This window comes from Melospiza georgiana, chromosome Z (genome assembly GCF_028018845.1).
Source record: "Melospiza georgiana isolate bMelGeo1 chromosome Z, bMelGeo1.pri, whole genome shotgun sequence".
Lineage (NCBI taxonomy): Eukaryota > Metazoa > Chordata > Aves > Passeriformes > Passerellidae > Melospiza > Melospiza georgiana.
In genome coordinates, this window is record NC_080465.1 from 73,856,027 (window position 1) to 73,867,384 (window position 11,358).

At 60.6% G+C, this 11,358-nt stretch overlaps 1 protein-coding gene across 1 annotated transcript; it reads right to left on the reverse strand.

Annotated features, from left to right (window-relative positions):
• Positions 1 to 633: 633 nt before the first annotated feature.
• Positions 634 to 11,157, reverse strand: PHF24 (PHD finger protein 24). Its single transcript, XM_058044034.1, has 8 exons — positions 10,714 to 11,157; positions 5,352 to 5,724; positions 4,081 to 4,266; positions 3,543 to 3,621; positions 3,235 to 3,437; positions 2,775 to 2,941; positions 2,452 to 2,553; positions 634 to 2,346 (listed from the first exon to the last, which is right to left on the reverse strand). Exons 2-8 carry the CDS (start codon positions 5,718 to 5,720, stop codon positions 2,250 to 2,252), a joined length of 1,203 nt encoding a protein of 400 aa, XP_057900017.1. The 5' UTR covers positions 5,721 to 5,724; positions 10,714 to 11,157; the 3' UTR covers positions 634 to 2,249.
• Between the last annotated feature and the right edge of the window lie 201 nt (positions 11,158 to 11,358).

Sequence of the window (11,358 nt, forward strand, 5' to 3'; positions counted from 1 at the left end):
AGCACACCCCCTGCCAGTTCCCTCCTAGATCCTCTTCTCAAATCCCATTCTCCTCCCAGCTGCTGCATGGGCACTGCAAGGAAAGTCTGGAGGGTCCCCTTTAGTGGCAGCCGGGTTCCCACAGGCCATGTGCTGCCAGCAATAGCTGCAGCTTTTCCTGGGAGCTCTGTGGATGTGATCAGCTGGAGCATTCCAGCCATGGGGACCACTCTCCTGGGGAATCTTGGTGTCTCTGCGGGGTTATTTTGCTGCAGACAGCCTGTTCCCAGCATCCAGCTGTCTCCAGCGCTCTGTTCTCATCATCCAGTGCCTCTAAGGGTGGAGAGCACACTCATCCCAGTGGAGGAGTGTCCCTTTCACTGCAGTGTTTGGGGTGGTTCCACAATCAGCCAGGCACTCTCCTTACTCTATGCTTTCCTGGGGAGACATTCAGCACCCCGAGTCTGCTGGGTCCTGGGTGCACGTGCAGTGCCCCCTGTCACTGCTGTGGGACACTCTGGGGACAGGAGGCCCAGCTTGCTTGATGGGACAGTGACCTGAGTCTGGGGTGGGATTTTAAACAGCAGCAAGCTGTGGGTGCCCAGAAATGCCTGCAGAGAAGCCAGAAGCCCTGTAAGCACACCAGACAGAGGCTAGCTGGACACAGCTGTTTAATGAATGTATCTCAGTACGGATAGGGAGTTGCAACCCACGCACCCACGGCCGCCTCCTCGCCATGGCTCTGGCCACATCTCGGACCTGGCATCCGAAATATCCCCATTGGCGCTCTGGCCACATCTCGGACCTGGCATCCAAAATATCCCCATTGGCCTGGCATGCCAGGGTGGTAGAGGAAGATGTCGTGGCACTGGTGCGCCTCCTGGTCTTGCAGTGGGGGAGACCCTGGAGAGGGGAACTGTGCCCTGGCTGGGGGAAGGGGGCTGACTGGGATGATGCCCACAGGGCATCAGGGATGGAGGTGAGGGAGTGACCAGGCTGCTGCAAGTACATCCCTGGCCTGTGTAGACCCCAGGGCCTCCTGGCTGAGCCACAGAACACCAGCAGGGAGAGGCTGAGGGCACTGCGGGAAAGGGATTAGAGGGGCAGGAGCAGCTGCTGGGACTGCCATAGGACCTGGGCATCCCAACCCTGGTGTGTCTGGGGCAAGGCTTCCTGCTCCTTCATCTGTGGGCTGAGTGCATCTATCACTGTGGGCTGCCAAAGGGGCCCAGTGAATGCCTCATCCCTGCAGCTGGCACCTGGGGGGGCTCTGGGCTCTGCCTCCTCCTCCTCCTCCTTACCACTAGCACTAATGCTCCCAGCGAGGCAAGGCTGACCACTTGATGCGGAGGGTAGAGAGCGAGACTGAACAGGGCTGGTGTGGGACTGGAATGGCAAGCAAATGAAGAGCATCCCTTGGAACCAGGGGGACAGGAGGGGATGAGGGATGCAGGGGAGTGCTGCTGGCAAGATCAGAGGCACAGGGGGGTCCCCGACATCTGACCTTGCTTTCCTATCCTCTGATGCTTTCTGTTACCAGTGCTCCTTCCTACACCATTGCTGTTGGCATTAAATAGTTGGTTGCCAGCAGGGAAGGGTTGAGCCATGCCAGGAAACCGTCTCTTCCAGCCACTAGGTGTGCATGCAAAAATGGACCTACTGGGCTCCAACCCCTGTTGGACTAGGGCAGGGATGTGAGAGACCCCAAAGGGAGTCAGCCACATCCCCTGAGAATCCACCACGCTGACGAGCTGAGACACTGCTTGCCGCAGACCCGTGGGTGCTGCCTGTGGCACGCAGAGGCTCAGCCGTGCTGCCCCATGATGCTGTGGGAGGCTGGGGACACACGGGAACTCTGGGTTCTGCTGTCACCCCACAAGCACCCAGGGCAGCCCCTGCTCTGTCTGCGGGTCCCTGGGTGCTGTGGGGACAGGGATTATGGGGGTAGCCTGTTCTCTGCCCCTTGTGCCCCATGGTGACCCCGGGCACAGGACCCTTGCCCACCGTGGTCCCTGCAGGGCGCAGGGAACAGTGGGGACACGCCCTGCCCCGCCCTGCTTCCCCCCACCAATCAGAGACCCAAGAGCCGCTCCCACTCCCTCATCCAATCAGAGCCCGGCGCCCCTTCACAGCCAATCAAGGGGGAGGCGGGGCATAGGGCAGCACGGCCGCTTCCCCACCAGCCAATGGGCGCCTGGTTGTGCCCGCGGGGAGGGCGTGGCAGGTGCCCACGGCGGGCGTGGCACGGCGCCCCGGAGGCGCGGCCGGCTCTAGGCGAGGGGCTGCAGGTGCAGGGCGGCGCTGTTGGGGCGCGCGGCCAGGATGTAGGCGACGTTCTCCCGCAGGAATCCGGGCCAGTCGATGCTCCTGCGGGCACATGTGGGCTCACTGGACACCCGGGCAACACTGCTCCCCCAGGGTCTTCCCAAAAAATGGGGGTGTCCACCACCCCCCCAACCATCCCTGCCTCACCTGGTCTCCTCCTGCTTTGTGGCTGGCAGGATCTTCTCCGGGCTCTTGCCGTTCCTGCTGCTGGCGGGGCTGCCCTCTGATATGGGCCCCACGTGGCTGATGCTGTGGCGGGGAGGAAGATGCTCTTCATCCCCACTCCATTGCACCCCAAATGGTGGTGGTGGTGGGGGAAAAGGATGCACAGGGCTGGGGGGCCATGGAGAGAGAGATGGCAGGAAGCAGGGCAACCATTTGTGTGCCGAGCCCCTTTGGTAGGTGTTGGGACTGTGTTGGGAGTCCCCAGCTGGGATATCACCCCTACACCAGGGTGGGCATCCCCTCACCTGACATTGCAGGACAGCATCTCCTTCTGGTGCTTGCGGAACCAGCTGTGCCGGGCCTGGCGGCACTCAGCCTCCCCGATGAAGCCGTCGTTGTCCTGGTCCAGGGCCAGGAAGGCTGTCCGTGCCCGCTCCCGCTCCTTGGGTGTCAGCAGCCGCAGAAGGGCATTCTAGGGGGGGTCAGAGAAGCGAAGGTGGAGCACTCATCCTGTGGGCACCTCCCTCCTTATATCCCCAAAGCTGTAAGGGTCTACACCCTAATGCCATGGCCATGGGAGTCAGCCCCAGGTGCCACAGCCAGGGGTATCAGCTGTAGGAGCCAGCTTTGGGAGCTGTGACCATGGATACTGTGGCTGTGGATGCTGGACCCAGGTGCCACAGCTGCTGGCCACGGTAGCCAGCCCTGGGTGCTGTGACCATGTGTGACAGCCATGGGAGCAAGCCCTGGGTGCCACAACCATACCTGTGGCCGTATTTTCTGCAGCAGCTGGATGGACTCGTGGGAGAGGAAGTCCTGCCACTCAATGTGCCCCTTCTTGTCAGGGTCCAAGGCATTGAACTGCAGGGCTGCCTGCTCCTCCTGTGCCTCGGGCATGGTCCGCTCAAACTGCTGCTTGTGCACTTGGTGTTTGTAGTGCAGGAAGTCATCCAGGGTCAGGCAGCTCTCTGCAGGGGACAGATTGGCTGTGCTGTGCTCAGGAAGGAGGGGGGACTCACGTCCCCACCTGCTTCCCGCAGCCATCTGGGACCCACCGCATGGAGGGTACACACCTGGAATGATCTTGCAGTTCTTCAGGGTCTCCATCAGGCTGTACATCTCCTCCTCTGTCAGCAACAGATTGAGGTTGTCCTGGGTGGGGGGCAGAGAGGAGCCATGAGGAAAAGACATGGGGTGAGGGAGCACCACTCTGTATGCCAGCACTGGGATCCCTTGAAGGTGAGTGGGTGAGGACACCCAGAGAGATGTGCTGTGTCACCCAAGGGTGCTGCAGTGGGATGGCTCCATGCCCCTGGGCTTTGGCCATTCCAGCTCTGCTACAGCATCTCATGTGCCCACAGTGTCACATCCTGCACCAAGGTTCTGAGGAGCTGCCTGCAGAGGTGAGGAGGTGGCAAAAGGCCACTGTCCCCTGCATCTGGTGACCCCATCAGGCCACGGTGGGTGGTGGGAACTGGAGAGCAGCACATACCCCATTGCCCCAGAGCAGGCTGTGAGGTGGGACCCTCATTGTGTCCATGTGGGGCACGGTTCCCTGGGGAGCACCCACCACCCAGCAGCAGCCTGGTGTCCCCCTGTGTGGGCACTCACGCAGTAGTAGCAGCTCCAGCCGGTCTCGGTGTGCGCGGTCTCTGTTACCTCCACGGCGCTGTCCTTCTGCAGGTAGCCCATGCGGCGCAGGCAGCCGTCGTGGTACACCCGGTGGCAGATGCGGCAGGGGAAGAGGCTCTCGGCTGTCCACACCTCGCAGATCTCACACATCTCGTCATTCAGGATCTGGGGAGGGATGGGCACAGGCTCAGCAGAGCAGTGTGGGCACGGGCTTGGCTTCTCCATCTGGGTGGTGCTTTGCAGGTGGGGGTGGATGCTGAGGGGGGAAGATGGGAATGTGTGGGGCTGGTATAGGGAAGAGGTTGTTGTAACAGACCTGGCTGGTCAAGTTAGAGGAGGGTGGGTGTGTTTGTGGGGAAGACTGGTGGGTGGATGGGTCTGGCTATAGGGTTGATGGGGCTGTGAAGCTGTGGGTTCTTTGCGGTGTGTTACATGTGGGTGGCTGGACTGTAGGGTTGTACATTGGCTGGTCTTTAGGGTTGTAATTATTGATGGATAAGCTGTAAGGTTTTCCACACATTTCCATTTCCACTTCCAAACAGATGCTAACCTGGGTATATTATCTAGGTACCCTGTGTAATTTAGCTCAGGGTGTGGTTAGACACTGGAATAGGCCCCCCCAGGGCAGTGATCACAGCACCAAGCCTGGATAATACTCTCAGGCACATGGTGTGATTTGTGGGGTGTCCTGTGCATGACCAGGAGTTGGACTTCAATATTCCTTGTGGGTCCCTTTCAATTCAGGATATTCCATGTGTTTATGGTGCCATATAAGGGTGTAGGTGGGCGGGGGGTAGGCTTGTTGGGTGGGTGGCTGTATGTGTAGGGTTGTGGGTGTGGATGGGTGGGTTGTAGGAGTGGGTGGATAAGCTGTTGGGTTGTAGATGGGCAGGAATGTTGGGACTGAAGGTATGGAGGGATGGCGTGAGTTGCAAGCTGGTTGACTGTAGGTGGATGAACATGTAGATCAAATTGTCCTCTCTTCCCCAGACCTAGAACTGCCTGTGCCCAGCAGTGACTTCTCCTTTTCCAGACACCCCAGGGTGCCTCCAGGGCACATCTGAGCAGTTGCACCCCCCTCCCAGTGTGGCACCTCCACCTGCCCAGCCTGGCTGCTGGCCCTGTAACCCACTGAGCCACCCCGTAGGGCTTTGCGAGATTGTCACTGCCTGGCAGACACTCAGATGCTCGTGCACCTCCAGCCCTGTCCCCATCCCTCCCACACCGTCTCTGTGGTTCCATCCGCTCACCTGCTCCCTCTGCTCCAGGCTGATGTCCGGGGGCTCATCATCGTGGAGCTCCCTCTTGGGCCGGATGAAGGCTGGTGGCGTGAACCTGTTGGCCCGGTCGAACTCCTCTGGCTCCACGCCGCGGCCATCCCGCAGCCGCTCCCAGGCCGCCTTGGCGGCACTGCTCTCCTCCGGCTGGGAAGGTCCGGCCACCGCTTCCTCCTCTCCCTCTTGCACCTCCTGCTCCAGCGTCCCCTGGCGTGCGGTCCCCGCCTCCGCCCGGCGCCGTGTCGATGGCTGCTCCCGCAGCCCGTCCTTGAAGGCTGACACGGCCAAGCTGACCTTCTGCACCCTCTCCACCGTCTGCCTCCTGGACATCAGCACCCCCATGGCTCTGCGGTGGGAAGGAAGGTGCTATGTCCCTGACCCCCAAAAGGGTCTCCTGGTGGTTTCCTCCCCCCTGCCTGAGGAGCAGCTCAGGGCAGGGAAAAGTGGGGTCTTTGCTTTGTGACAAATTGACAGTGAGATCGTGGTGGTGGCCGTGGGGAGGTGGATTCCTGGCCATGGAGGGTCTGAGTGGGTGGGGGAGTGGGACAGAAGGCAGGGAGATGGTTTGGGGGTGCCTCCTCACCCTGCTCTATAGACTCCAGCTTCACAAGAAACACATCCAGGCCTTTTCCATGCCAGATCAGTAAAACCCAGAGGGACTAGGACCAGCTGTAACCTTTCTCCTAGCGTGCATCTCCTTTCTGACTTAAAGACAATCTCTGCGGCCACTCAAGGGTGAAAGACATCCTCTCTGCAGCTCTGCCCAGGACTAGGTCATGGCAGGTCTGGTGCTGACCCCTTACCTTCCTTAAATTCCTCTTCACTAAGCTGCCTCTTCTTGCACTCACATGTTTGTGTGTGTGCTGCTGCTGTGATCACTGGGCATCCTGCAAGGAGCCATGTGGGGAGGCTGGGCCAGCCGTAGGAGGACTGTGAGGGTGCAAGAGGGAAGGAGAGCAATGTATGGGACAGGGGCACATGGAACCCAAGAAGGATGTTTGGCTTCAGTGCCAGGGGAAGATCACCTCAGGATAAAATGGGGAGGCCAACAGCAGCAGCAATAACAAGTTGGACTCTGTCTCACTGGGTGTGAGCTGAAGCTGGGGAGAAGCAGAATTTGGCCTCCAGCATTGTGGGGCACAGCATCACCTCACATGGGTCCAAGGGCTTCCCTTGTGCCATCCTGAGGTTCCACCATGGAAGAGGCTTCCCTGGGAGCAGTGGTGGAATCACCGTCTCTGGAAGTGTTTAAAAACCATGTAGACATGGCACTTAGGGATGTGGTTTAGTAGTGGCCTTGGCAGTGTTGGGTTAATGGTTGGAGCCGATGATCTTAGAGGTCTTTTCCAGCCTTAATTATTCTCTAATTCTTTGCTGCAGCAAAGAGGCACTTCCAGCTGGTGCCCAGGGACCGGGAGGCAGAGCAGGGAGATTGGAGCAGCAATCTCCCTCCCCGCCAGCCCCGGCAGGGAAGTCCCCAGGTAGCGGGATAATTAGCAGCACGCGTGCACACCGCCGGGATCTCGCTGCCTGCGGGAGGACTCGACTCCGCGGGCACTGCTGTGGCAGGGAGCCTGGTCAGGGTAATTACAGGTACCCCGCAGCAGCAGGGCCGAGCGGAGCGGAGCAGAGCATGCTGGCAGGCGGCAAACACCACTGCGTGCGCACGCATGTGATTCCCCAGCCTCTCGCCGCCGCCGCGGGACCATCTGCCTGCAGATTCCCACGCGCTGAGCCGGGGGTGCAACACGTGTGCTGTGGGCCCCGTCCTGCGCGTGGGGGTCCCAGCAGTGGGCACAGGTGCGGGCTGGGGTGTTGGCACCTGTTGGCCGCAGTGCCTGGCTCGGAGCTGGTGCCCGGCCTTCTTCGGCTCCCGGGGCTTTGCAAGGGTGGGAGCGGGGCAGAGCTGGAGGCACGTGTCCGAGCCACAGCAACAGCGTCTCTGCGGCTGTGCCAGTGGGAAGGAAAACACCTGGGTCTTTCTACCTCCTCGCCGTGCCACCACCCTCTGCCTGGCTGGCTCAGGATCACGTCTGCCGTGGTCAGGATCAGCTCTGCTGCTGGGCAGCATTGCAGCTCTGCCTGCGAGCGAGAGAGTCGGAGAAGTCACAGGGAAATCCCCCCAAGATCTGCCTTTGTCGGTCCCTGCAGCACCGAGTGTTGAGCAGATCCTGACCTACTCCTGCCCAAGGTTTGGATAGAAGTGGGGAGGAGAGGGTCCAGAGGGACTAGGCTCACAGAGAAGAGTGAAAAGAGGTGTGTGGCCCACAGCCCCCCAGTTTCCCTGGTACCCACACCCATGTTCCTCATCTCAGCGTGCTGGCAGCTTCTCCCCACGATGCTGCTGAGCTCTGGGTGCCCCATCCCCAGCCACCCTGCAGTGCAATAGAAGCGTGGCTGATGTGTGGACTTGCTGTATTCCTCCCCAAATCTGTCTCTCCTGTGCGTTCACAGTCACCCACCTGCACTGCGCTGCTGCTGCAAGATCCCAGCCTGCCTCCCTGTTCCCTGTCCTCTCCCAAGCCTTCCCCGAGTGCCTTCTGCCACTGCCAACTGTGTGCCTGGAGCATGGACAGTGTCACTTCTGTCACGACTTGTGTCTATTCTCACCTCTGCTTGCCTCCCTGCCCCTGTGAGTGCTGCACAGCTGGATCCTGCCTGCACATCCAGGGCTGAATGGCTTCACCCTGAACTCAGTCTCCAGACTCTGCTCCCTTTCCACAGGCCCCATTGCTCCCCAGATACCCCAAACTTGTTCTGCATTGTCCCGACCCCTTTTTGCCTGTGCCCCGCGCCCTGCCTGACCTGGCTTTGTGGGGTGGGACTTCACCTTCACATAGAACCTCGGATGACTTGGGGCCCTGCCAGACTTTGGGGGTCCCCCTTCTCCTGGGGAGGGAGGACCAGGGGCAGTCTCGCCTCATAGCAGCCCAGAAACCTGAGCAGCCCCTGTGTCCCCACTTGTCCTTGGGGGAAGGTGTCTCCGGTGCTATTTGTGTCCACCCCCCGAGGCAAACGGAACCACCACCTGTCTCACGGTGACCTAAGAGGTGCGGGGGCCTCGACCTTGCTGCCAGGCTGCACCGTGGGGCTATTTTTAGGTCGCCCCCACAGAGGAGCTAAATCTGGGCACAGGCAGGAGCTGCCTGCAAACACCCGGCTCCACGAGCCCTGCCAGCACCGGGGGCTGTCACAGCGGGTGGTGGGAAACTTCCCAACCCCTTCCCTTGTCCCCTTCCCCCTGCACCCCTGCCCTGATCCTTGGGCGACACCCGTTCCCCTCACTCTTCTCTTTTGGATTTGCTCTGTACTGCTTCATTCCTGCAGCAAAACACTGAGCCAGAAAGCACTTCATCCTCTTAGTGCCCATGGACACGTCTTTCCCAGCTTCATGCTCCTCTCTACGTGGGGGAAACTGAGGCATGGAAGCAAGGCTGGTGCAGCTGGAGTGAGAATTAAGCCTGTGTTAGGTACGAATGGGGAGAGAGCTGGTGGCTAGCAAGGAGGCACCCCGGGATAAGGAAAGAGGGCAGAGCATCCAGATGCAAACAGAGCCAGCGGTGCCTGCAAGGCTGCAAAACCTCTGTCCATGGCAGAGCACATGTGGCTTGTGCTGGGGTTAGGGGGTGCCCGGTTAGTGGTGGGTGGTGGCGGTGGGTGACACAGGGGTGTGGGTGACAGAGGGTGGGGGTGACACAGGGGTGCGGGTGACACAGGGTGCGGGTGACAGAGGGTGGGGGTGACACAGGGGTGCGGGTGACACACGGGTGGGTCTGCGGCGCAGCTGGGGCGGTGTGGCAGCTGGGAGCGCAGCAGGGACGCGTCAGGAGCAGCGCAGGGGGGCTCTGTTTGTTAGGGCTGGATGTGTCACAGGGGGATGAGGTGTGAGGGGTGGATGTGCTGCTTCGGGGTGAACATGCCACGGCGTGGCTGGCAGTGCGGGGCGGGTGCTACGGCCCACGGGGGTGCTGCTGTGGGCATGGGGTGGGTGGTGGCTTTGGATGCAGGGGTGTTGCAGCAGCTGTGGGAGAGGGGTGGTGTCTGTGGCAGCTGGGGGGTGTGGGATGGGTGCTTCTCGCGGGCTGTGGGTGCAGGGTGAGCTGTTGTGGTGTGCAGTGATGGCCTGGGGTCATGGGGGTGTGGGGCCACAGGGTCTGTAGGACTGACTGTTACCTGCCCCACAGTGTGTCCTTGGTGAAAGACCCTCCCAGCAAATGAAGGGTCAGTGGGTGTTTGGGCTGGTGCACCCTTGAGCAGGCACCCACTCCCAGGGGGATGCATCAGGGGTGTGCGTGGACCAGAACCCCCTCATGTGCCAGGATCTGGCTCCCTGATGCAGGGGGAAGGATGTGCCTGGTCCCCACAGGCTGCCAGGGGGCCAGGCCTCCTCCCTGCCCTCCGCAGGCTGCTGGGTCTTTTGCCCTGCAGTGCTGTGCCTTACTTAGAGCAGCATTAGGGAACCTGGGGGCAGAGGGGTGGGGTACCAACAGGGAGGAGAACCCTAGGACCTCAGAGCCCATGGCAGCCTGGTCCCAGGTCTCAGTCTGAAGGGCATGTAACAGGGCTGGGAGGAGCTGCCACGGCTCTACCATGGCTCTTGCACATCTCTGCACACCCTGCCAATTGCCGCCTGCCTGGGGTGAGGGGGACCAGGCTGCGAAGGCAGAAGGCTCTGCTTAGGGGACATCGCATTCCAGCTCCTTGAGCTGGCTGCAGATGGCCAAGGGGTCTGCCAGCATCCTCTTGTCCCCTCTCCCGGACAGACAGCACATGCCAGAACTGTGGCACTGCTGGGACTGCTGCTGTGAGATGATCTATTTGCCATGGGGCAGAGAGGTCCGTGGCTGATGGTCTGATGGTCCCTCCCACCCTCTGCAGGGCTGTGGGAGTCCAGCGGGGATGTTGGGTGGGGGGGTGCTGTGTCCCAGTCCTGGGGACACCAAGCCAGTGGCTGTTCTCCCTGCCGGATCAGGTTGCCCATCCTGCCGCGCTATGACAGATTTTATAGGTGTGTCGCACTCTTTCATCTCCCAGAGGGGGATGAAAATGCCGTGACAGCAGAGTCCCTTCCTCTGCAGCAGACACAGCTCCTGCCCAGATCTGCACTTCTCCTTCTCTTCTCCCTCCCCACTACCCACATGAGGACTCCGATGCCTGGGCAGGACCCTCTCACCCCATCCTCATCCCCACTCCCAGGCATCCCATCCCAGGAGCTCTGGACCCAGGATCCCGGGGCAGTGGGGGAACCCACCGAAGGGTGACACGATGTGTGGACAGCCCGTGCTACGCACCTAGCAAAGCACCTATAATGCAAAAAAAAAAACAACCCACTTACCAGGATCGGGGTCTCTCTGGGAACAGGAGCCCTAGACAGCAGTCCACACCATGTCCATCGCCGCTGCCTCTGGCCACGAGCCCCTCTGCGCCCGCGGGTGCTCACTGCATGCCGTGCCCCGCGTGCAAATCCCTGTCAGGGGATGGATGGAGGGATGGAGGGATGGAGGGATGGAGGGATGGAGGGATGGAGAGATGGATGGAGCAGCGAGGGTGGTACCCGGGAAGCCAGAGCCCTGCACTTGCTGCCGGAGGATGCAGGAGGCAGCGCGATGCTGGGAGCGGATGCCTGTGTCTATCACACACACACACCACACACACACACACACACACGCACACACACTCTCTCTCTCTCAGAGGAAGCAGGGAGCTTGTGACTGGGGCTGAGCAGATGCAGCCTGGTTTGCTGTCCCTGTACCAATTGCTGCCCGAGCCGTGTTAAAAAGCTCTCCGAGAAACGGAGATTTTTTTTAACCGGGCTGACGTGTGCTGGAAGATACCAATAAAAGCTTTCCCTGCATCTCCTTTGGCCCCCTGGGTTGAACCGCCTTTCTCAGAAAAAACCTCAAGGATTACAGAGGTGGGACTGCATCCAAGGATGAGCAAAGGTCTCATCTGCCCCCGCTGCGGGGTCTTCCCCAGACCA